General features: G+C 34.9%; 2 protein-coding genes and 1 long non-coding RNA gene across 18 annotated transcripts in view; all 3 read left to right on the top strand.

Moving 5' to 3' along the window:
* Window positions 1-2,995: 2,995 nt before the first annotated feature.
* The window catches only part of LOC108979448 (disease resistance protein RPV1-like), a 59,903-nt gene continuing 36,637 nt past the window's right edge, over window positions 2,996-26,261 (top strand). For 2 of the 11 annotated variants that reach the window (XM_035691168.1, XM_035691167.1), the window contains exons 1-5: window positions 10,158-11,036; window positions 11,596-12,694; window positions 13,169-13,456; window positions 13,546-14,571; window positions 14,671-15,919. In XM_035691168.1, coding sequence (XP_035547061.1) covers window positions 10,516-11,036; window positions 11,596-12,694; window positions 13,169-13,456; window positions 13,546-14,571; window positions 14,671-15,252 — 3,516 coding nt within the window. In that variant the 5' untranslated portion in view covers window positions 10,158-10,515 and the 3' untranslated portion in view covers window positions 15,253-15,919. Of the gene's footprint in view, window positions 3,112-10,155; window positions 11,037-11,595; window positions 12,695-13,168; window positions 13,457-13,545; window positions 14,572-14,670; window positions 15,920-16,134; window positions 16,322-16,550; window positions 16,626-16,764; window positions 16,996-26,261 lie in introns of those variants that run through there. The other 9 variants (XM_035691162.1, XM_035691161.1, XM_035691171.1 and 6 more) reach the window with 9 other exon arrangements.
* LOC109015567 (disease resistance protein RPP2B-like) lies at window positions 6,125-10,046 on the top strand. Of its 6 annotated transcripts, XM_035691197.1 has the most exons (8): window positions 6,125-6,700; window positions 6,798-7,784; window positions 7,902-8,054; window positions 8,293-8,381; window positions 8,523-8,593; window positions 8,987-9,031; window positions 9,276-9,384; window positions 9,482-10,046. In XM_035691197.1, exons 1-2 carry the CDS (start codon window positions 6,143-6,145, stop codon window positions 7,377-7,379), a joined length of 1,140 nt encoding a protein of 379 aa, XP_035547090.1. In that variant the 5' UTR covers window positions 6,125-6,142; the 3' UTR covers window positions 7,380-7,784; window positions 7,902-8,054; window positions 8,293-8,381; window positions 8,523-8,593; window positions 8,987-9,031; window positions 9,276-9,384; window positions 9,482-10,046. The 6 variants fall into 6 exon arrangements, with proteins under 6 accessions (XP_035547090.1, XP_035547091.1, XP_035547089.1 ...); XM_035691198.1 differs by having other exon boundaries at window positions 6,798-8,054; window positions 8,312-8,381; XM_035691196.1 differs by having other exon boundaries at window positions 6,798-8,054.
* On the top strand, window positions 22,826-24,216 carry LOC118348767. Its single transcript, XR_004801773.1, has 3 exons — window positions 22,826-23,357; window positions 23,794-23,826; window positions 24,046-24,216. It is a non-coding gene; the product is annotated as an uncharacterized LOC118348767 (long non-coding RNA).

Raw genomic sequence — 26,261 nt, 5'->3', positions numbered from 1 at the left:
AACGAATGAATATTTAAATTATAGTTAAAATTAAAATAAATTAAAAAGTTAAAATTAATATTTTAATAGAATAATAATATATTTAGAGATTTTATTATTTGATATTGTTAAATTTATAAAAATAAATTTTTTAATCAAATTTTGACCGAACTGTCACTAGATTACTACTGACGCTATAAGGTGTATTGAAGGTTGCTAGATGGTTCATCCTTGTAATGTCTGTCCTTCTGGGCCATATGATGTTTGAAGTGATCATACCATCAATGACTTTCCAACCCGTTTTCTGTGTCCTAAATTAATGCCGTAATTTCTACGTTCTTTTGGGCCACATCATGCTTAAAGTCGAAGACCAGTACCATACCATCCACGACTTTCCCACCTATTTGCGTGTCTAAACATCTCATCTTCAAAACAGGATCCTATGCTGCACATGTCCACGCAAATATTTATGTCCACCCAAAGAATCACTAAAGCCAGGAAGATGGAACTTGGACTTGAGTTGCAGATGGTTTTTGGTTGCCTCTCATTTCCTTTATCCTTATGCTCATTAGAACCACATGCTTATCTTTCCCATTGATTGTAGCGTGTTGTTTTCTTATTAAATTACGATGAAACTTAGAAAAAAGTTGAGGGAAAGTTTGACTTGTTTTGTTATTCTATGATTAGTACCGTACAATTGGTGCATATGTAAAGTTGATTGGGGTACACTTGGTGCCGCTTTTTATCAACCATCTCGCAAACACTATATGGGAACAAAGTTAAATTAGAGCACCATTCAAGATGCCTTGTATGGGTTGTAAAGGAACTGTAGCAACTGCCTACCAAGTTGTACAGATTCGTTAGCAACATACAAGAGCACCATACAAGATGCCTTGTATGGGTTGTAAAGGAACTGTAGCAACTGCCTACCAAGTTGTACAAATTCGTTAGCAACATACAAGATATCTTATCTTATCTTATCTTATCTTATCACATCTCAGTATTACAACTTTATTAAATTTTCACATAAAATATAATAAATAATTCAATTTTTTCAAATCTCAAAACAATAATAATATTCTAACAATATTTTTTTTAACTTTCATCTTTCATCTTAAACTATCTCATTTCATCTCAGAATCCAAACAAATCCTCAATATCATGACAAACACACATATAATAAGATAAGAATAATACTCCATCCTTACGTGTCCTTTGGAAAGAACACAAAACAAAAAATATTTTGAAATAAGAGGCTTGAAACTAAAGAAAATGATCGTGTGTCATCAACCATTACCTTAATTATCTACCCGGCCATATGGCTTAGTACAATAGGACAAGAGAAATACTTGAACAACTTCATCTCTAATCTCATCTAACATATATAAGTGTCCGTAGGGAATATTTGGTTGAGATCCATGATGTGTAAAAGTTTAGTTGAGATCCATGATTCGAAATTCAATGGAATCCACATCAGATCACTAGTGCATTGTAGTATGGCCGTACTAAGCTAATAACATTGTAGTATTTTCAGATTAAGAAAAACAATAGTGCTATATATACGTAAAACTTTATATACAATATTATACGTATTGAATATCTACATCTATTTTATAAAAAAAAAAATTAATTCGAATTTCAAAATCTTCATAATTTTTATAGCTACACGGCAACATATATGATTATATTTATGCACATAAAGTTTTAAAAATAAATAGCATTTTTCGGGGGGAAAAAAAAAACAAAAACAAGAATATGGCAGAATACTTATATTTATATAAATTCCATCTTGCTGTAAACTCAAGTTCCTTTCACTGAAGAATAAGCATTGAGAAATGATAGTTGCAGTCGTGAGTGCACAAGCACTGCGCGACCACTTTGAAAAAATGAATAAATATTGGGTCTACAGGAAAAAATAATAATTTTTTAATAGTAGATTCTACTCTTTTCAAAACAACTGCATGACGCTTACGCACTCCATGACTGCACATAACATTATTCATAATCATTAAGCAGCCCCTCCTTTCTGTTTCCCCCATTATTCCTAAGCATTAAGCAGTCATACGCACTCCATGACTGCACATAACAAATTTGCGTCATGTCGACAAAGATCAGCTTTCTCAAAAGAATTAAGGTGCATGAGAGAAACTATATAGGAAGTCAAGTTTAGGGGGTGGATTTGTAAAAATTATTATAAAAAAAAAGGGAGGCAAAAAACTAGTTAAATGGTTATTTGTTTGGATTTGTAGATGCATGATCAAAGTCTTGCCTAAGAATAAAAAGTTCCATAATTTGGGTTAAAAAGTAAACTAGTAGTTGTGGTTTGCTTCTAAGACAAATTAATGAGACAAATTATAAGTGGGTACGTATCCCGGATGTTTGCTTTAGATTGAAGGCATTTTGGTCAAAACCGTATAAATGGGTGCAAGTTGATTTAAGTTCAAAACCGTTAATATTCAATAGACTTTAGACTTTTGGTACATCCTAAGATGAAAGGCTGAGAGCATTGGCATGCAGGTTGTTGCCAACTCCGCGCCAAGAAGTTGCCGACAAGTACTCTATAATTGGACCTCTTGGTGAATACTAATTAATCTCGCATATAGATCTGAGGATGAGCACTTCTTCTTCCATGGCCTTTCAATTAGGAGCTTCTTCCTCTCTCTCATTCTCTTCTTCTTCCATTCGTAGATGGACTCACGATGTATTCTTGAGTTTTAGAGGTGAGGATGTTCGCCAAAACTTTATTTCTCATCTATACCATGCTTTGCATCAAAGGGGAATCAACACTTACATAGACAACAATCTCGAAAGAGGAGAGGAAATTTCGTCAGAACTTTCCAAAGCAATTGAAGGATCAATGATTTCTATCATTGTACTCTCTAAGAACTATGCAGAGTCACGATGGTGTTTAGATGAGCTATTGAAGATCCTCAAGTGTAAGGAAATGGTAAAACAAATTATTTTACCCTTGTTCTACGATGTAGATCCGTCAGAGGTACGACATCAAGAAGGGAGTTTTGGAGAAGCATTCGCCAAACTTAGATATAAGTTGAAGGATGAAGTAAAGGTCACAAAGTGGGAGGCAGCTTTGGAAAAAGTAGCCAATTTGTCCGGACTCGAATTAGGGGACAGGTACTTCTTATGAGCTGTGCTTTTATATATATATATATATATATATATATATATATATATATATGTTTATATATGATGCTCAAGAGAAGTTTATGGGGAAAATTTCGACAAATCCCAGATCTGGGAGTTTGCAAATCTATGAAGATGAAATGGTGCCATCCAAACTATTTGATATTTATTAGTTTTTTCGTCATTGAGCTTTATGCATATCATACTTAAAATAGAAATATTTTCTTACTGAGGGATTTAATATCATACACCCACAATAATTTCGCATGATGTTTATACAAGAAACACAATAAAAGAAGTGAAATAATACAAATTGAAATCTTCTCAAAATTAAGGGAGGGTTAAATTCGAGAACAGAACAAAAAAGTAGTTAAAATGTTTAATAATTCATATGAAGAATGAAAAATGTAAGTCGGAGAAGAGCACGAGGAAGAAGAAAGGTTATCTTTGACATGGTAATCTACTACTGTCATTTTGTAATGGAGAGAAAGAAAAAATGATATTGTTACTAAATCATCTTTATGTGTGTATTTATGTGACAAGTCTTAACTCTTTAAATTTCTTTTGTTTTATATATTGATAGGAATGAATCAGAGTTTATTCAAGATATCATTGCATGGGTGGATTCAATAATGGTAAATCATACATTTCTTAAGGTTGCTAAGCATCCAGTTGGAATAGAGTCCCGCGTACGAGACATTTTTCAACATTTAAATATGGGAAGGAATGATATTATATGCACGATAGGGATATTTGGAACCGGTGGAATTGGTAAGACAACTATTTCAAAAGAGGTCTATAACAGGATTTCTTACCAATTTGAAGGAAGTTGTTTCTTGAAAAACATTAGAGAAACTTCAAAAGTAGGAGGTCTGATCCAGCTACAAAAGACACTTCTTTATGAGACATTGGGAATAAGTTTGGAATGTCATGATACTGAAAAATGCATCAATGTAATTAGGCATAGACTTTGCTTTAAAAGAGTTCTCCTAATTCTTGATGATGTGGATGACTTGGTTCAACTAGAAACATTGGCTGGAGCTCGTGATTGGTTTGGTTCAGGAAGTAGAATCATCATAACAACAAGAGATCAACATTTATTAAATATATCTAAAGTTGATTCAAAATATGAAGTAAAGAGATTGGACCATAATGAAGATCTTGAGCTCTTTAGTTGGCATGCTTTTGAGGAAGACAAACCTATTGAAGATTATGTGGAACTCTCTAAGCAAGTAATGCAATATGCTGAGGGCCTTCCACTAGTTTTAACAGTGCTAGGCTCAGATTTAAGGGGTCAGAATATAAATTATTGGAGAAGTACATTGGATAAGTATAAACGAATTCCTAGCAAAAATATTCAAAAAGTGCTTTGTATAAGTTACGATGGATTGGATGATAATGAGAAGGAGATTTTCCTTGATATTGCCTTTTTTTACAATGGACAATACCTGGATCATGTCGTTAAAATACTAGATAGCTGTGGTTTCTCTCCGGAGAATGGTTTCAAAAGGCTTATAGATAAATGTCTCATTACAATTACTACTTACAATACATTGTGGATACATGACTTGCTACTAGACATGGGAAGAGAAATTGTCCGAAAGGAATCACCCAAAGAACCAGGCGCACGTAGTAGATTATGCTTTCATGAAGATATTCGCCATGTACTAGAGGAAAATACTGTAAGTTCTTAGATTAAAAGCTCTTTCAATTGAACACTTTTTACTGGTAAAACTTACATGAAAAATGTTGATTTCTTTTCATAACAAATTATGGTAAAGAAGTGCATATTAAATAAAAATATCATATATGTATCGATAAATAATGTGGTCTTTCTTTATATTTCCAACCTAAAGTAATGTATTTAACTAATTAGGGGAATCATTGTCCCTCAACCAACGTCTTTAAATATATATAATCATCCCTTTTCAAATACAAGAATGAGTTTATTTTTTTTAATCATGAGAATATTGCCTAATCTTATATGAGTGAATAGTTAATAATGTCAAGTAAATTTGAAAAAAGATAAATTTTGAAGGTGATTAAATACTTTTGGATAATAATGGATATTATAGTTTTGATATTATAATTTTAACAAGTGCTTATAAATAAAGATTTTAACGATCTGACATTTCCGGCAAATTTATGAATTGTCTTATTAGGGAACAAACAATGTTGAGGGGATAGAAGTGATTCTGCCTGAGGGCAATGATCATGACATGATACGCTTGAGTCCCAAATCATTTGCAAAGATGAAAAGACTCAGATTTTTTAAAAGCCATGGTGCATACTTTTCTGGAAGTTCACTTGATTATCTTTCTAATGAATTAAGAGTGCTTGATTGGTCAAACTGTCCTTTACAATCTTTGCCATCTAATTTCCGTGGAGAGAAGCTCTTTGATTTCAAGCTATATAGAGGCCGCATCCAAAAGATTAGTGGGCAATTTAAGGTACAATTATTACTTTCAATATTTCCTTCTTTAAACTGGTGATGTAAACTTCCTCTGGGTTAATATACATATGTGTTGTTTTTCAACAGAACTTGACGAGAATGAGATTTTTTGAGTGTACGTTTTTAACCAAAATCTCAAATCTTTCGAGTTGCTCAAGTTTAAAGGAATTGGATATTATGGATTGTGAAAATTTAGTCGAAGTTCATGATTCTGTTGGATTCCTGGATAAGCTTGCCCGTTTGCGTCTTTATCAATGCTCCAACATGAAGAGTTTTCCAAGGCGTCTCAAGTTGAGATCTCTAGAAGTCCTTACACTTTTTAATTGCTCAAAACTTCAAACCTTTCCAGAAATTGAGTGTATAATGGAATATTTATGTTTCATCTCATTATGGGGCACTCCAATAAAAGAATTGCCTTCATCCATTGGATACCTCACTCCTGCGCTTAAAGAGTTATTTTTGGGGCAATGCACAAAACTTATGCGTCTCCCTAGTAGCATTCATCAGTTGCAAAATCTAAAGGTGCTAAGTTGTCTCAGTGACTGTATTCATGGATGCTGCAAGGACCTGATGCGTCTCCCAATCAGCGTTTCTCACTCGCAACATCTAAAGTGTCTTTCTCTAGAAAATTTTACAAATCTTGCAAAAGAAGAAATAGGTCTATCCATTGGGTACTCCACGTGTCTTAACGATTCACAAATAACATTATCCAGAACGATTAAGAGGTCTGAACCAGAATCAAGTGCTGAATTACAACGACAACTCTTGTCGTCGCTTTATTGGTATCTTGACGACTTCTCTATTTATAGCACAACCACTTTGCAAGAGTTTGATCTATCTTGGAGTGCTATTGTCAGCCTTCCCCCAACAATGAAAATATATGTTGAATTGAGGATTCTCAGATTGTGCCATTGTGAGAAACTTCAAGAAATTCTACATCTTCCACCAAATATACAAGAGCTATATGTCAGAGAGTGTTTCTCCTTGGAACGATTCCCAGAAGTATCAACAAAATTTCAATTCTATACATCCTGTGGCTTGCGAGAGCTAAGATGGATTGACTTGTCCGATTGCCATAAATTGGTAGCAAATATAGGGAGTCAAGTGCCAAATCCTTCATTTGTTGAGGTATGTCTGTATTTCTCTCTGCATTTTTTTTTTTTGTAGGTGTTTGTGTTTACAAATTGCTTTGTGTTCATGAAAATATGTGGTACATGTTTAACAGGAACATATTCAAGACCATTCATGTGGTATTATATTTCCAGGGAATAAGATTCCAGATTGGTTTAGCCATACTAAGGAGATTTCAAATGGTGATGATTCTTGTGAATTGGATATTAGTGGTCCCTTGTATTTGGAAGAAATCATAGGTATTGTTTTTTGTGCTGTTCTTGGATCCGACCCGGATTACCCCTTGGGGCCCTTCTCCGGTATTTGTGTTTCTATAAATGGTAACATGCTTGTAGAAGCGAGGTTTTACTTATATGGAGGCTCGGATCATGTATATCTAAATTACTCGTTTCCAGAATGTATCAGGCAATTGCTGCGGTACCCAACAGGAGACAATCTGAGGTTTAGATTTTATTGTGATTCTTATAAAGTGATGTTTAAAAGTTGCGGAGTTCACATAATCTATAAGCATGAAGATAATGAGAATTTAACAGTTGGGGAGTGCTCAGTAGATTCATCGAATGGTATCCAGCTTTCTAAGAGACGTCGAGATAATGAAGACAGCAACTTGGAATTCAATGGGTATCCACAACACAAGAGATGCTCTCAAGACTTGGGCAATTCAAATGCAACATAGTCAGGCTCGCCACAATCGTATTCTTGCCAGCCATTTCACGCACAAATTACACCATCTTCTTCCTTCGATTGGAGTGACTTCCTCCGCGAACTTGTTCCCTGTCCAGGCTTTCAGGAACAACAAGATCTCTACTTAAAGGGAGTCTCAGCACCAACCAATTACCCTTCAACTCTCGAGCAAATACCCCAGTTAAACTATGATACTGGGAATTATAATGGCGTAAATTGAATTTGACATCAGGGTGGTTTTGAGACATTTGATTTTGGATCCACAAGTGGAGCTCAAACAAGCAACAGGTCAGAAGCTTCATCATCTGTGAGTTCATTTGTGGAGGCTATTCGGGAATAGGACAGTGAGATGCCAGCAGAATTTCCAGATATTTTAGATGCATCTTTTGATTACTAGGTACTATAATATGGTTCTGTTACACTAGTAGAAAATAATAATAGCAGAATTCATAGTTTCAATGGGTGGTTTCTCGAGTCTCGTTTGGAATTCTTATTGCCTCTTTCTTCGCATCAGTTCTCCAAGAACGATCAGCGTGCAGTTATGCTTGTTTTGGCCTCTCTTCTGTTTTAGAAGAATTGTTAATGGAAAGATGAGTTTTTAGGTCGATCTCTCAAAGCTTTGCAGGTGATTTCTACTTCTCAGTCGGCTGACGGAGCTGAATTCAAGGTTAGAATTTGGAATTTAATCTGTTTTTTTTTTTCTTCATTTTTGATGCAGTTTGTTTCTGAACAAAGATGACTTCTTTGCTTTCTATATCTTTACTGTATTTGTGAACTCCTTTCGTTTGTTTGATACTATTTTAGAGTATTCAAGTTTTGTATATTCATTTTGAAAAAAAATCGGGTTCACTATGAACAATGCATATTAACTGATTCTGTACCACCTTCTCCGCCGGATCTACCAGAAACATATATTCTCCACAGGCTGTACCAAGAGGGATGTTCTTTTTCTTTGCACAATCTCTTAGACAGCCTGAAGACACTCATTGCAAAGGTAGGACCTGCCTGAACCAACTGCCCCCACTGTCATACTCAATATGTGTACTTATCCTCCATTTAAAACGATTCCACGTAATCATCTCACCTCTGTTCAATAAGCCTGAACCAATCTCGCCTCTGGTTTTGTTTGTTTCAGAACTCCCTAACCCCCATCGCAGCTCTGTTTTCCACTTTTTCTCTTCTACTCCGTCGCCATGACAAAGCAAGGTCCGTTCTCTCTTTAGTCATTGCAATTTGATTATTCTGCTCCGTAAATTCTATTTATATTGCTTCGCTCTTTCGTCAGAGCTCTCTGATTTTGTACAATACTTCCGTTGGATATCGATATTTTAATATTGGAGATTCGTTTGGTTTGGAGAGAGTTTATTATTTTTTTAGTGAGGTCACCGATTGTGTTTAGGACCTGTAATTGCCTCACGGTTGATCGTATAAACTTTAATTGAATCTTGGAATTCGTTCTTAGACGGACTTCCAAGTATTGCTATTTGATCGTTTCCTTAATCATTATTAGCTAGCTTACGGTTGTTTCCTTAGAGCAGTTAATGCTGATGGTTTTTTCGTAGTGTATTCTAATGAAGATTCAACTTCGATATCTTGCAGATGATCTTGAACAAAATGCAAACACTTCTTTTTTTCCTCCTTGTGGTATGAATGATAACTTTTTCCCTGGTTGTGCTACATACTTATATTTGCTTGTGATTTCATTTTTTTTCCTATCACATAAATTAGTTAGTAAAATGATTTTCGCAAGTAAAAACATATGTGAGAAATTATTATTGTACAAAAATCTATTTTATTTCAAATGGAGACAAATTTGGTAGATATTACCTCATTGTGCTTCCAGTATAACATGAAACTTTACTTGCTATGGTGGGGCTTTTGAAACCAGGTTGTATAAGTTTCCACTTCAAAGACACGCAAAGTGCTGCTTTGTGGGAATTGACATATTTAATGGGAAGAAGCTTGAGGATATCGTTCCTTCATCCCACAACTGTGATGTAAAGCTATTTCTAATTTTTTTCACCATGTGAGTGTGCTTTTGTTCCGGGTGTGCATTGCTTGTTTGTCATTTTCATTAATTCTTTCTTTTTCCAGGTTCCTCATGTTGCTCGCACTGATTATCAGTTCTATTTCCCCCATTGTGAAGCCTGATACGATTTTAAGTAGCACACAGATGAGTGCTGAATTTTCTTTTTTTACAATGCTAGATTGCATCATATAGAAACTTATTGTAACACCAGTGGATCACTTCCCTCTGATCAGATGTAAAAGCAATGGCATCTTTCCACATCAGCCATAGCCAGCATATATGTTATTTAATTTTTTGGGCCAACGTCCTTAATTTCCTTTGATGTGATAAATCTTCAATGCTCCCACGTCAAGAAATCCCAAAAGTCTAAAGTTCATACAAGAAATTCAATAGAACAATCTTAATGGGTGTTTGATTTTGACGTTTGTTTAATTTACGTGGAAGGACTAATTATTCAATTCAAAACCGTGTAAATGTTATTGCAAGTTGGCTTAGCAAGAAACTTCCTACGCAACTTCATTTAAATTTGTACTTGGAAGAAGATAATTAAAACTGATTTGCGTCATGTCGACAAAGATCAGCTTTCTCAAAAGAATTAAGGTGCATGAGAGAAACTATATAGGAAGTCAAGTTTAGGGGGTGGATTTTTTAAATGGTTATTTGTTTGGATTTGTAGATGCATGATCAAAGTCTTGCCTAGGTTAAAAAGTTCCATAATTTGGGTTAAAAAGTAAACTAGTAGTTTTGGTTTGCCTTTGAACTTTGAACTTTTACTGATCCTTACCTTCCCAACTTTTATCAAATTAATGAGACAAATTATAAGTGGGTACGTATCCTGGACGTTTGCTTTACGTTGAAGCCATTTTGGTCAAAACCGTATAAATAGGTGCAGGTTGACTTAAGTTCAAAACCGTTAATATTCAATAGACTTTAGATTTTTGGTATATCCTAAGATGAGAGGCTGAGAGCATTGGTATATCCTAAGATGAGCAGTTGACGAGAAGTTTGACCCACTTCTCTATTATTATTTATTTGCAATAAGTACTCTATAATTGGACCTCTTGGTAAATACTAATTAATCTCGCATACAGATCAGAGGATGAGCACTTCTTCTTCCATGGCCTTTCAATTTGGAGCTTCTTCCTCTCTCTCATTCTCTTCTTCTTCCATTCGTAGATGGACTCACGATGTATTCTTGAGTTTTAGAGGTGAGGATGTTCGCCAAAACTTTATTTCTCATCTATACCATGCTTTGCATCAAAGGGGAATCAACACTTACATAGACAACAATCTCAAAAGAGGAGAGGAAATTTCGTCAGAACTTTCCAAAGCAATTGAAGGATCAATGATTTCTATCATTGTACTCTCTAAGAACTATGCAGAGTCTCGATGGTGTTTAGATGAGCTATTGAAGATCCTCGAGTGTAAGGAAATGGTAAAACAAATTATTTTACCCTTGTTCTACGATGTAGATCCGTCAGAGGTACGACATCAAAAAGGGAGTTTTGGAGAAGCATTCGCCAAACTTAGATATAAGTTGAAGGATGAAGTAAAGGTCACCAAGTGGGAGGCAGCTTTGGAAAAAGTAGCCAATTTGTCCGGACTCGAATTAAGGGACAGGTACTTCTTATGAGCTGTGCTTATATATATGTTTATATATGATGTTAAAGAGAAGTTTATGGGGAAAATTTAGACACATCCCGGATCTGAGAGTTTGTAAATCTATGAAGATCATATGGTGCCATGCAAAACTATTTGATATTTATTAGTTTTTTTGACATTGAGTTTTATCATGCATACCATACTTAAACTATAAATATTTTCTTACTGAGGGATTTAATATCATACTACAACATTAATTTCACATGAAGTTTATAGGAGAAATAGAATAGAAGAACGTGAAAAAACATAAATTGAAATCTTCTCAAAATTAAGGGAGGGACAAATTCAATGGAACAAAAAAGTAGTTAAAATGTTTAATAATTCATATAAAGAATGACAAATGTAAGTCGGAGAAGAGCACGAGGAAGAAGAAAGGTTATCTTTGACATGGTAATCTACTACTGTCATTTTGCAATGGAGAGAAAAAGAAAAATATTGTTACTAAATCATCTTTATGTGTGTATTTATGTGAAAAGTCTTAACTCATTAATTTTTTTTTGTTTTTTTATGTTTATAGGAATGAATCAAAGTTTATTCAGGATATCATTAAATGGGTGGATTCAATAATGGTAAATCGTACATTTCTTAAGGTTGCAAAGTATCCAGTTGGAATAGAGTCCCGTGTACGAGACATTTTTCAACATTTAAGTATGGGAAGGAATGATATTATATGCATGGTAGGGATATTTGGAACCGGTGGAATTGGTAAGACAACTATTTCAAAAGAGGTCTATAACAGAATTTCTTACCAATTTGAAGGAAGTTGTTTCTTGAAAAACATTAGAGAAACTTCAAAAGCAGGAGGTTTGATCCAGCTACAAAAGACACTTCTTTATGAGATTTTGGGAATAAGTTTGGAATGTCATGATACTGAAAAGGGCATCAATGTAATTAGGCATAGACTTTGCTTTAAAAGAGTTCTCCTAATTCTTGATGATGTGGATGACTTGGTTCAACTAGAAACATTAGCTGGAGCTCGTGATTGGTTTGGTTCAGGAAGTAGAATCATCATAACAACAAGAGATCAGCATTTATTAAATATATCTAAAGTTGATTCAAAATATGAAGTAAAGAGATTGGACCATAATGAAGCTCTTGAGCTCTTTAGTTGGCATGCTTTTGAGGAAGACAAACCTATGGAAGATTATGTGGAACTCTCTAAGCATGTAATGCAATATGCTGAGGGCCTTCCACTAGTTTTAACAGTGCTAGGCTCAGATTTAAGGGGCCAGAATATAAATTATTGGAGAAGTACATTGGATAAGTATAAACGAATTCCTAGCAAAAATATTCAAAAAGTACTTTGTATAAGTTACGATGGATTGGATGATAATGAGAAGGAGATTTTCCTCGATATTGCCTTTTTTTACAATGGACAATACCTGAATCATGTCGTTAAAATATTAGATAGCTGTGGTTTCTCTCCGGAGAATGGTATCAAAAGGCTTATAGATAAATGTCTCATTACAATTACTACTTACAATACATTGTGGATGCATGACTTGCTACTAGACATGGGAAGAGAAATTGTCCGAAAGGAATCACCCAAAGAACCAGGCGCACGTAGTAGATTATGGTTTCATGAAGATATTCGCCATGTACTAGAGGAAAATACTGTAAGTTCTTAGATTAAAAGCTCTTTCAATTGAACACTTTTTACTGGTAAAACTTACATGAAAAGTGTTGATTTCTTTTCATAACAAATTATGGTAAAGAAGTGCATATTAAATAAAATATCATATATGTATCGATAAATAATGTGGTCTTTCTTTATATTTCCAACCTAAAGTAATGTATTTAACTAATTAGGGGAATCATTGTCCTCAACCAACGTCTTTAAATATATATAATCATCCCTTTTCAAATACAAGAATGAGTTTTTTTAATCATGAGTATATTGCCTAATCTTATATGAGTGAATAGTTAATAATGACAAAGTAAATTTGAAAAAAGAGAAATTTTGAAGGTGCTTAAATACTTTTGGGTAATAATGGATTTTATAATTTTGATATTATAATTTTAATAAGTGCTTATAAACAAAGATTTTAACGATCTGACATTACTGGCAAATTTATGAATTGTCTCGTTAGGGAACAAGCAATGTTGAGGGGATAGAAGTGATTCTGCCTGAGGGTGATGATCATGACATGATACGCTTGAGTCCCAAATCGTTTGCAAAGATGAAAAGACTCAGAATTTTTAAAAGCCATGGTGCATACTTTTCTGGAAGATCACTTGATTATCTTTCTAATGAATTAAGAGTGCTTGATTGGTCAAACTGTCCTTTACAATCTTTGCCATCCAATTTCCGTGGAGAGAAGCTCTTTGATTTCAAACTATATAGAGGCCGCATCCAGGAGATTAGTGGGCAATTTAAGGTACAATTATTACTTTCAATATTTCCTTCTTTAAACTTGTGATGTAAACTTCCTCAGGGTTAATATACATATTTGTTGTTTTTCAACAGAACTTGACGAGAATGAGATTTTTTGAGTGTACGTTTTTAACCAAAATCTCAAATCTTTCGAGTTGCTCAAGTTTAAAGGAATTGGATATTATGGATTGTGAAAATTTAGTCGAAGTTCATGATTCTGTTGGATTCCTGGATAAGCTTGCCCGTTTGCATCTTTATCAATGCTCCAACATGAAGAGTTTTCCAAGGCGTCTCAAGTTGAGATCTCTAGAAGTCCTTACACTTTTTAATTGCTCAAAACTTCAAACCTTTCCAGAAATTGAGTGTATAATGGAATATTTATGTTGCATCTCATTATTGGGCACTCCAATAAAAGAATTGCCTTCATCCATTGGACACCTCACTCCTGCGCTTAAAGAGTTACTTTTGGGGCAATGCACAAAACTCATGCGTCTCCCTAGTAGCATTCATCAGTTGCAAAATCTAAAGGTGCTAATTTCTACCAATGACTGCAAGGACCTGATGCGTCTCCCAATCAGCGTTTCTCACTCGCAACATCTAAAGTGTCTTTCTCTAGAAAATTTTACAAATCTTGCAAAAGAAGAAATAGGTCTATCCATTGGGTACGACAAGTGTCTTAAGCATAGAAAATTAACAATATCCAGAAGGATTAAGAGGTCTGAACTTGAATCAAGTGCTGAATTACGACGACAACTCTTGTCGTCGCTTTATTGGTATCTTGACGACTTCTCATTTTATAGCTCATCCACTTTACAAGAGTTAGATCTATCTTGGGGTGCTGTTGTCAGCCTTCCTCCGACAATGAAAATATATGTTGAATTGAGGATTCTCAGATTGTGCCATTGTGAGAAACTTCAAGAAATTCTACATCTTCCACCAAATATACAAGAGCTATATGTCAGAGAGTGTTTCTCCTTGGAACGATTCCCAGAAGTATCAACAAAATTTCAATTCTCTACATCCTATGGCTTGCGAGAGCTAAGATGGATTGACTTGTCCGGTTGCCATAAATTGGTTGCAAATATAGGTAGTCAAGTGCCAAATCCTTCATTTGTTGAGGTATGTCTCTATTTCTCTCTGCTTTTTTTTTTTTTTTGTAGGTGTTTTTGTTTGCGGATTGCCTTGTGTTCATGAAAATATGTGGTACATGTTTTACAGAAACATATTCAGGACCATTCATATGGTATTATATTTCCAGGGAATAAGATTCCAGATTGGTTTAGCCATACTAAGGAGATTTCAAATGGTGATGATTCTTGTGAATTGGATATTAGTGGTCCCTTGTATTTGGAAGAAATCATAGGTATTGTTTTTTGTGCTGTTCTTGGATCCGACCCGGATTACCCCTTGGGGCCCTTCTCCGGTATTTGTGTTTCTATAAATGGTAACATGCTTGTAGAAGCAAGGTTTTACTTATATGGAGGCTCGGATCATGTATATCTAAATTACTCGTTTCCAGATTGCATCGAGCAATTGCTGCGGTACCCAACAGAAGACAATCTGAGGTTTAGATTTTATTGTGATTCTTATAAAGTGATGTTTAAAAGTTGCGGAGTTCACATAATCTATAAGCATGAAGAGAATGAGAATTTAACAGTTGGGGAGTGCTCAGTAGATTCATCGAATGGTATCCAGCTTTCTAAGAGACGTCGAGATGATGAAGACAGCAACTTGGAATTCAATGGGTACCCACAACACAAGAGACGCTCTCAAGACTTGGGCAATTCAAATGCAACATAGTTAGGCTCGCCACAATCGTATTCTTGCCAGCCATCTCACGCACAAATCACACCATCTTCTTCCTTCGATTGAAGTGACTTCCTCAGCGAACTTGTTCCCTGTCCGGGCTTTCAGGAACAACAAGATCTCTACTTCAAGGGAGTCTCGTCGCCAACCAATTACCCGTCAACTCTCGAGCAAATACCCCAGTTAAACTGGGAATTATAATGGCCTAAATTGAGTTGGACATGAGGGTGGTTTTGAGACATTTGATTTTGGATCCACAAGTGGAGCTCAAACAAGCAACAGGTCAGAAGCTTCATCATCTGTGTGTTCATTTGTGGAGGCTATTCGGGAACAGGACAGTGAGATGCCAGCTGAATTTCCAGATATTTTAGATGCATCTTTTGATTACTAGGTACTATAATATGGTTCTGTTACACCAGTAGAAAATAATAATAGCAGAATTCATAGTTTCAATTGGTGGTTTCTTGAGTCTCGTTTGGAATTCTTATTGCCTCTTTTTTCACATCAATTCTCCAAGAACGATCAACGTGCAGTTATGCTTGTTTTGGCCTCTCTTCTGTTTTAGAAGACTTGTTAATGGAAAGATGAGTTTTTCGGTCGATCTGTCAATGCTTTGCAGGTGATTTCTACTTCTCAGTCGGCTGACGGAGCTGAATTCGAGGTTAGAATTTGGAATTTAATCTGTTTTTTTTTCTTCATTTTTGATGCAGTTTGTTTCTGAACAAAAATGACTTCTTTGCTTTTTATATCTTTACTGTATTTGTGAACTCCTTTCGTTTGTTTGATACAGTTTTAGAGTGTTCAAGTTTTGTATATTCATTTTGAAAAAAAATCGGGTTCACTATGAACAATGCATATTAACTAATTCTGTACCAGCTTCTCCGCCGGATCTACCAGAAACATATATTCTCCACAGGCTGTACCAAGAGGGATGTTCTTTTTCTTTGCACAATCTCTTAGACAGCCGGAAGACACTCATTGCAAAGGTTGGACCTGCCTGAACCAACTGCCCCCACTGTCATACTCAATATGTGTACTTATCCTCCATTTAAAACGATTCCAAGTAATCATCTCACCTCTGTTCAATAAGCCTGAACCAATCTCGCCTTTGGTTTTGTTTGTTTCTCGCACTGATTATCAGTTGATTGATATCTCTGAAGATGGTTTTGTAAGTTTTATTAAGTAATCTTTACTTTACCAATTTTTATCAATGCTGTCATGTGATAACAAACAATCAATTGGTAATAGCGATTTTAGTGATGTCAACCAGATTAAGATTTCTTGTTGTGTAGGTGAGTCTTTTAATGGATAATGGAGACACCAAGGATGATCTGAGGCTTCCCACTGATGACAATCTGCTCGGCCAGGTATCTATCTCATTGAGAAGGTTTTCATTAACCTTGCAAATTGATCGTTCATCAAAAGCTTAGGAGTCCAGACCTTGGATAGATTCTCCATTCTTGTGTCTGTATAGACTAATATTTGTCTTTTATTTCCTGTGTATAGATAAAAGATGGGTTTGGTGAAGGAATGGACTTGGTGCTGAGCGTTATGTCTGCAATGGGGGAGGAGCAGATCTGTGCACTTAAGGACATTGGCCCAAAAAACTAAATATGATGCTGTAGCAGTAGCTATGGCTGATGTCAAAAGAAGCCCTTGTTTTCAGATCTGAGAGGGAAGTTATCTACTGGTGTTACAATAAGTTTCTATTAGATGCAATCTAGTATTGTAAAAAAAGAAAATTCAGCACTCATCTGTGTGCTTGGAATTCTATCGGGCTTGTGAATGGGGGGCCGGGAAATAGAAAGGTGGGGCTGCATGTCCCTCAGTGAAGGGAACTTAAGTTTACAGCAGGATGGAATTTAATATTGTATATTGCCCATTGCGCAATGGCATGCGCACATTGATTTTGAGATAGATGTATTTTAACTGCCTCCCATCTTCCAAAGTTTTGTAGCATTAATCTTGCCTCTTATGATACATTCTACAAGCTGCCCTTGATTTTCTTGTGGGTTCTTTAGAGAGAACCTGATATGGTTCTCTGAGGTTCTACTATAATATTCTTTAGGTGTTTGGATTGAGCTTCCTGTACTCCTATGAACACCGCCATAGCTTCTCCTTGATTTGGATTGTAGCTCTCTGAGTGCTTAGCTATTATGAAAACAATTTTGCCATTGTGTGATCTGCATATGGCAGCAGAGGTGCTACCATTTGGTTTAACTGCTACATCAAATGCAATTGAAATGATTTCTGGAGGAGGGGACCATCTATTCTTGTTATGAAGTTCTTTCCATTCCCAAGCAGTACAATGATCCTTGTATGAATGCCTTTTATTCTTGTAGCAAACTGATCTATTGATAGGTTTGCATAATGCATATTTATTGTAATGTCTCTATATTTTGTGTTGTTTTCTATATAAATTCAGCATCCAACATCAGCCTCCCTCATATAGTAACCATTTTGTATGTTGTGCCAATACTTACCATTAAAGTGCACTAGGTCTCGTCTGAATACATAAATATCTCAAACCATCTCATTTCAATATCAAAACATCATTCAAATGTAAAAACTTTTCAATTCTAAATCTTCAACTTTTTCATCTAATCATTATAATTTTTTTAAAATTTTAAATAAAACACAAAAAAACACTTCAACTTTTTCAAATCACAAAAGAAAAAAAATATTCTAACCTTCTTTTAACTTTATAATATTTTTATTCATCATTTTCTTTCTTTTCCTAAAATCTCATAAAATATTTTAACTAAAACTATTTTATTACTATTTATAAAATATCTCATTACTATTCATAAAATTTTCATCTCATCGCATTTGTGTAACAAACGAGTCCTAACTCCAGAGATCAAATCTTCCTTGTTAATTTTCCAGCTGGATTCTGCTTCATGAGTCGGTAAACCAGCTGGCCATCACTTAGCTAAATTAAAACAGTGGGGTACATCCAAATTAAAAAAAAAAAGTAGTGTATATATATATACATACATACAACTTTATGCATAATATAATACGTATTAAGTACTATCCAATTTCTTTTTATCAATTTTGTCTTTTTTAATTCGAATATCAAAATCTTCATAATTTCTATACACAACAACTTATAATATGATTATGTGTGTAAAATTATATATATATATATATATATATATATATATATATATATATAAACTTTAGACTTTTGGGATATCTAAAGATGACAGGCTGAGCGCATTGGCTGCATGCAGGTTGTTGCCAAGAAGTTGCCGAGAAGTTTGACCCACTTCTCTATTATTATTTATTTGCAATAACTACTCTATAATTGAACCTCTTGGTGACTACTAATTTCGCATACAGATCAGAGGATCATGGGCACTTCTTCCATGGCCTTTCAATTAGGAGCTTCTTCCTCTCTCTCATTCTCTTCTTCTTCCATTCCTAGATGGACTCACGATATATTCTTGAGTTTTAGAGGTGACGATGTTCGCCAAAATTTTATTTCTCATCTATACCTTGCTTTGCATCAAAGGGGAATCAACACTTACATAGACTACAATCTTGAAAGATGAGAGGAAATTTCATCAGAACTTTTCAAAGCAATTGAAGGATAAATGATTTCTATCATTGTACTCTCTAAGAACTATGCAGAGTCTCGATGGTATTTAGATGAGCTATTGAAGATCCTTGAGTGTAAGGAAATGGTAAAACAAATTATTCTACCCATCTTCTACGACGTAGATCCATCAGAGGTACGACATCAAAAATTGAGTTTTGGAGAAGCATTTGCCAAACTTAGATATAAGTTGAAGGATGAAGTAAATGTCACAAAGTGGGAGGCAGCTTTGGAAAAAGTAGCCAATTTGTCCAGACTCGAATTAGGGGACAAGTACTTCTATGAGCTGTGCTTATATATATGTTTATATATGATGTTAAAGAGAAGTTTATGGGGAAAATTTAGACAAATCCCAGATAGAAGAGTTTGCAAATCTATGAAGATCATATGGTGCCATGCAGAACTATTTGATATTTATTAGTTTTTTTGGCTTTGAGTTTTATGCATACCATACTTAAAATTAGAAATCTTTTCTAATTGTGGGATTTAATATCGTACTATCACATTAATTTCACATGAAGTTTATAGGAGAAACATAATAAAGAATGTGAAAAAATACAAATTGAATTCTTTTCAAAATTAAGGGAGGGACAATTTCGAGAATGGAACAAAAAAGTAGTTAAAATGTTTAATAATTCATATAAAGAATGAAAAATGTAAGTCGGAGAAGAGCACGAGCAAGAAGAAAAGTTATCTTCGACATGGTAATCTACTACAGTTATTTTGTAATGGAGAGAAAAAGAAAAAACGATGTTGTTACTAAATCATCTTTATGTGTGTATTTATGTGAAAAGTCTTAACTCTTTAAATTTCTTTTGTTTTTTATATTAATAGGAATGAATTGGAGTTTATTCAGGATATCATTAAAGGGGTGGACTCAAAAGTGGTAAATCGTACATTTCTTAAAGTTGCTAAGCATCCAGTTGGAATAGAATCGCGTGTACGAGACATTTATCAGCATTTAAGTATGGAAAGAAATGATATTTTCTGCATGGTTGGGATATTCGGAACTGGTGGAATTGGTAAGACAACTATTTCAAAAGATATCTATAATAGAATTTCTCATAAATTTGAAGGAAGTTGTTTCTTGAAAAACATTAGAGAAATTTCAAAACAAGAAAAAGGTTTGATTCGGCTACAAAATAAACTTCTATATGAGATGTTGGGAGAAAATTTGGATGTTCGTGATTTTGACAGAGGCATCAACGTGATTAGCCATAGACTCTACTCTAAAAGGGTTCTCCTAATTCTAGATGATGTGGATGAGTTGAAACAACTAGAAACATTAGCTGGAGATCGTAAATGGTTTGGTCCAAGAAGTAGAATCATCGTAACAACAAGAGATCAACATTTATTAAATATCTCTAAAGTTGATTCAAAATAGGAGTTGAAGATTTTGGCAATAATGTGGTCTTTCTTTATATTTCCAGCCTAAAGTAATGTATTTAACTTATTAGGGGAATCATTGTCCTTCAACCAACGTCTTTAAATATATATAATCATCCCTTTTCAAATACAAGAATGAGTTTTTTTAATCATGAGTATATTGCCTTATCTTATATGAGTGAATAGTTAATAATGTCAAGTAAATTTGAAAAAATAGATATTTTGATGGTGATTAAATACTTTTGGATAATAATGGATATTATAGTTTTGATATTATAATTTTAACAAGTGCTTATAAATAAAGATTTTAACGATTTGACATTACTGGCAAATTTATGAATTGTCTTATTAGGGAACAAACAATGTTGAGGGGATAGAAGTGATTCTGCCTGAGGGCAATGATCATGACATGATACGCTTGAGTCCCAAATCATTTGCAAAGATGAAAAGACTCAGATTTTTTAAAAGCCATGGTGCATACTTTTCTGGAAGATCACTTGATTATCTTTCTAATGAATTAAGAGTGCTTGATTGGTCAAACTGTCCTTTACAATCTTTGCCATCCAATTTCCGTGGAGAGAAGCTCTTTGATTTCAAACTATATAGAGGCTGCATCCAGGAGATTAGTGGGCAATTTAAGGTACAATTATTACTTTCAATATTTCCTTCTTTAAAGTCGTGATGTAAACTTCCTCAGGGTTAATATACATATTTGTTATTTTTCAACAGAACTTGACGAGAATGAGATTTTTTGAGTGTAAGTTCTTAACCAAAATCTCAAATCTTTCGAGTTGCTCAAGTTTAAAGGAATTGGATATTATGGATTGTGAAAATTTAGTCGAAGTTCATGATTCTGTTGGATTCCTGGATAAGCTTGCTCGTTTGCGTCTTTATCAATGCTCCAACATGAAGAGTTTTCCAAGGCGTCTCAAGTTGAGATCTCTAGAAGTCCTTACACTTTTTAATTGCTCAAAACTTCAAACCTTTCCAGAAATTGAGTGTATAATGGAATATTTATGTTGCATCTCATTATGGGGCACTCCAATAAAAGAATTGCCTTCATCGATTGGGTACCTCACTCCTGCGCTAAAAGAGTTACTTTTGGGACAATGCACAAAACTTTTATGTCTCCCCAGTAGCATTCATCAGTTGCAAAATCTAAAGGTGCTTTTTCTCAGTGACTGTATTAATGGATGCTTCCTTGGGATTGAACATTTATATATAGAAGGCTGCAAGGACCTGATGTGTCTCCCAACTAGTGTTTCTCACTCGCAACATCTAAAGAGTCTTTCTGTAAAAAATTGTACAAATCATGCAAAAGAAGAAATAGGTTTATCCTTTGGGTACCCCATTGGGCTTAAACATTCACAGCTAACTTCATCCAGAACGATTAAGAGGTCTGAACCAGAATCAAGTGCTAAATTACGACGACAACTATTGTAGTCACTTTATTGGTATCTTGACGACTTCTCATTTTATTGCACATCCACTTTGCAAGAGTTAGATCTATCTTTGAGTGCTGTTGTCAGCCTTCCTCCGAGCATTAAAACATATGTTGAATTGAGGATTCTCAGATTGTGCCATTGTGAGAAACTTCAAGAAATTCTACATCTTCCACCAAATATACAAGAGTTATATGCCAGAGAGTGTTTCTCCTTGGAACGATTCCCAGAAGTATCAACACAATTCCAATTCTATACATCATGTGGCTTGCGAGAGCTAAGATGGATTGACTTGTCTGGTTGCCATAAATTGGTTGCAAATATAGGGAGTCAGGTGCCAAATCCTTCATTTGTTGAGGTATGTCTGTATTTCTCTTTGTGTTTCTTATTTTGTAGGTGTTTGTGTTTATGGATTGCCTTGTGTTCATGAAAATATGTGGTACAATTTAACAGAAACATATTCAGGACCATTCATGTGGTATTATATTTCTTGGGAATAAGATTCCAGATTGGTTTAGCCATACTAAGAAGATTTCAAATGGTGATGATTCTTGTGAATTGGATATTAGTGGTCCCTTGTATTTGGAAGAAATCATAGGAATTGTTTTTTGTGCTGTTCTTGGATCTGACTCAGATTACCCCTTGGGACCCTTCTCTGGTATTTGTGTTTCTATAAATGGCAACGTGCTTGTAGAAGCAAGGTTTTACTTATATGGAGGCCCAGATCATGTATATCTAAATTACTCGTTTCCAGAATGTATCGAGCAATTGCTGCGGTACCCAACAGGAGACAATCTGAGGTTTAGATTTTATTGTGGTTCTTATAAAGTGATGTTTAAAAGTTGCGGAGTTCACATAATCTATAAGCATGAAGAGAATGAGAATTTAACAGTTGGGGAGTGCTCAGTAGATTCATCGAGTGGTATCCAACTTTCTAAGAGACGCCGAGATGATGAAGACTACAACTTGGAATTGAACGGGTACCCACAACACAAGAGGCACTCTCAAAACTTGGGCAATTCAAATGCAACGTAGTTGGGCTCGTCACACTCGTATTCTTGCCAGCCATCTCAAGCACAAATCACACCATCTTCTTCCTTCGGTTGGAGTGAGTTCCCCAGTGAACCTCTTCCCTGTCCGGGCTTTTAGCAACATCAATATCTCTACTTCAGGGGAGTCTTGTCACCAACCAATTACCCTTCAAATCTAGAGCAAACACCTCAGTTAAATTATGCTACTGGGAATTATAATGGCCTAAACCGAATTGGACATGAGGGTGGTTTTGAGACATTTGATTTTGAGTCCACAAGTGGAGCTCAAACAAACAACAGGTCAGAAGCTTCATCATCTTTGAGTTCATTTGTGGAGGTTATTCGAGAACAGGACAGTGAGATGCTAGCAGAATTTCCAGATATTTTAGATGTATCTTTTGATTACTAGGTAGTATAATTCATAGTTTCAATGGGTGGTTTCTCGAGTCTCGTTTGGAATTCCTATTGCCTCTTTCTTCGCATCGGTGGTCCAAGAATGATCAGCATGCAGGTATGCTTGTTTTGGACTCTCTTGTGTTTTAGTAGACTTGTTAATGGAATGATGAGTTTTGAGGTCGTTCTGTCAAAGCTTTGTAGGTGATTTCTACTTCTCAGTCAACTGAAGGAGCTGAATTTGAGGTTAGAATTTAGAATTTAATCTGTTTTTTTTTCTTCGTGTTTGATGCTGCTTGTTTCTGAACATAAATGACTTCTTTGCTTTTTATATCTTTATTCAATTATCTGTATTTGTGAACTCTTTTCGTCTGTTGGATACAATTTTAGAGTCTGCAAGCTTTGTGTGCTCATTTTGAAAATAGTATGGCTCACTATTAAAAAAACATATTTTTTCATATTGGATTTCAAATTTGTTATTTTTTCTAAAAGGGTACCACATCTTAAAGCTGAAACACGATTCGGGATTTCGGTCACTACAAATAAAGCTTTGCATCCATCTTCCAAATTTACTTGCATCTCCGTGACCCCCATCTCCCCTATATGTTATACAAATTTGTATACTTTACAATGAAATATGATGTTTAAGACCTAATTTAGCCAATGCTAACGAAACTTCCAGATCAAGTGGAGATCAAGGACTGGGGAGCCAAAGGTAGAATGGAAGCTAGAGCTTTGACTTGGTACAAGCATGGATTTGGAACATAAATAGCTTGTAACCTTTTCACCTTGTTCATTTACTTATAACCATTAATTTGTTTCTTGGATGGTGATTTAAAATTAAATTTTCATCTAAACACCGCTTGCATATATGTTTGCATCTCAAATGGATTTAATTTACTTTAAATAAAATGAAAAGATGTGGGGATTTCAGGTGATGGGTAAGTATGGACAGACAATGGTGAAGGGAAATACGCTCCTGAGAGTCTGAGACACATTTGGAAGATTGATGTTCTTTTCCTTCCACGGGAAGTCTGGAACTATACAGGATCCATACGAAGCAATACATGATTCTTTCGGAGCGAATTAACCCGTTTTCTCTATCATAAATTAGTGCCCCTAATTTCTACGTTCTTTTGGGCCACATTATGCTACATGTAATTGTCTTGTTAGATATAGAGATATATGCAGCTGAACTTTTTATATATATGAATAATGCATATTACTTGAAATTTCGCTGCATTTTGTGTGTATTTGTTTTAAAAAAAAAACATATATATATATATATATAAATTCAGCATCCAACATGATCAGCCTCCCTCATATATACATTGACACTTTTGTGTATTTTATGTTTATATCATTTTTTATATATCATTGATAGATCCAATCCGACCCACCTGTCAAAGTCGGTTTCAACTTAACGTCGGGTTGAAAATCATCCAACCCGCTGTTTATTGGGTGAAACTAGAATATGGTAGAATACTTATATTTATATAAATTCCATCTCGCTGTTAAGTCAAGTTCCCTTCACTGAAGAATAAGCATTTTATAAGCAGCCCCTCCTTTCTATTTCCCCCATTCACATGCCTGATAGGATTTTAATTAGCACACAGATGAGTGCTGAATTTTATTTTTTTACAATGCTAGATTGCATCATATAGAAACTTATTGTAACACCAGTGGAGAACTTTCCTCTGATCAGATGTAAAAGCATTGCCTTCTTTCGACATCAGCCATATTTAATTTTTTGGGCCAACGTCCTAATTAATTTCCTTTGATGTGATCATAAATCATGATCAATGCTCCCACGTCAAGAGATTCCAAAAGTCTAAAGTTCATACAAGAAATTCAATAGAACAATCTTAATGGCCGGTGTTTGATTTTGACGTTTGTTTAATTGACGCGTGGAAGGACTAATTATTCAATTCAAAACCGTGTAAATGGTATTGCAAGTTGGCTTAGCAAGAAACTTCCCACGCAACTTCATTAAAACAGATTTGGGTGTCGACAAAGAGCTTTCTCAAAAGAATTAAGATGCATGAGAGCCAAAAGAATCGAAGTCTTGCCTAGGAATAAAAAGTTTGGTTCCTTTTTAGTTCCATAATTTGGGTTAAAAATTAGACCTAAGTTTTAACTTTGAACTTTTACTGATCCTTATCTTTCCAACTTTTATCAAATTAATGAGACAAATTATAAGTGGGTACGTATCCTGGACGTTTGCTTTACGTTGAAGTCATTTTCGTCAAAGCCGTATAAATAGGTGAAAGTTGACTTAAGTTCAAAACCGTTAATATTCAATAGACTTTAGACTTTTGGTATATCCTAAGAAGTTGCCGACAAGTTTGACCCACTTCTCTATTATTATTTATTTGCAATAACTACTCTATAATTGGACCTCTTGGTGAATACTAATTAATCTCGCATACAGATCAGAGGATGAGCACTTTTTCCATGGCGTTTCAATTAAGAGCTTCTTTCTCTCTCTCATTCTCTTCTTCTTCCATTCGTAGATGGACTCACGATGTATTCTTGAGTTTTAGAGGTGAGGATGTTCGCCAAAACTTTATTTCTCATCTATACCATGCTTTGCATTAAAGGGGAATCAACACTTACATAGACAACAATCTCGAAAGAGGAGAGGAAATTTCGTCAGAACTTTCCAAAGCAATTGAAGGATCAATGATTTCTATCATTGTACTCTCTAAGAACTATGCAGAGTCCCAATGGTGTTTAGATGAGCTATTGAAGATCCTTGAGTGTAAGGAAACGGTAAAACAAATTATTCTACCCCTGTTCTACGACGCAGATCCGTCAGAGGTAGAACATCAAAAAGGTAGTTTTGGAGAAGCATTTGCCAAACTTAGATATAAGTTGAAGGATGAAGTAAAGGTCACAAAGTGGGAGGCGGCTTTGGAAAAAGTAGCCAATTTGTCCGGACTCGAATTAGGGGACAGGTACTTCTATGAGCTGTGCTTATATATATGTTTATATATGATGTTAAAGAGAAGTTTATGGGGAAAATTTAGACAAATCCCAAATACGAGAGTTTGCAAATCTATGAAGATCATATGGTGCCATGCAGAACTATTTGATATTTATTAGTGTTTTTGGCTTTGAGTTTTATGCATACCATACTTAAATTATAAA

Source organism: Juglans regia, chromosome 6 (genome assembly GCF_001411555.2).
Source record: "Juglans regia cultivar Chandler chromosome 6, Walnut 2.0, whole genome shotgun sequence".
NCBI classification, from domain to species: domain Eukaryota; kingdom Viridiplantae; phylum Streptophyta; class Magnoliopsida; order Fagales; family Juglandaceae; genus Juglans; species Juglans regia.
This window is presented reverse-complemented; position numbering and strand designations above follow the sequence as displayed.

Bases quoted from the DNA above. Each gene is read 5' to 3' on its own strand.
- LOC109015567 (XM_035691197.1), top strand. From the start codon at position 6,143: ATGCGTCTCCCAATCAGCGTTTCTCACTCGCAACATCTAAAGTGTCTT. The intron at 6,701-6,797 runs GTATGTCTGTAT...CATGTTTAACAG, and splicing joins CAAATCCTTCATTTGTTGAG to GAACATATTCAAGACCATTC.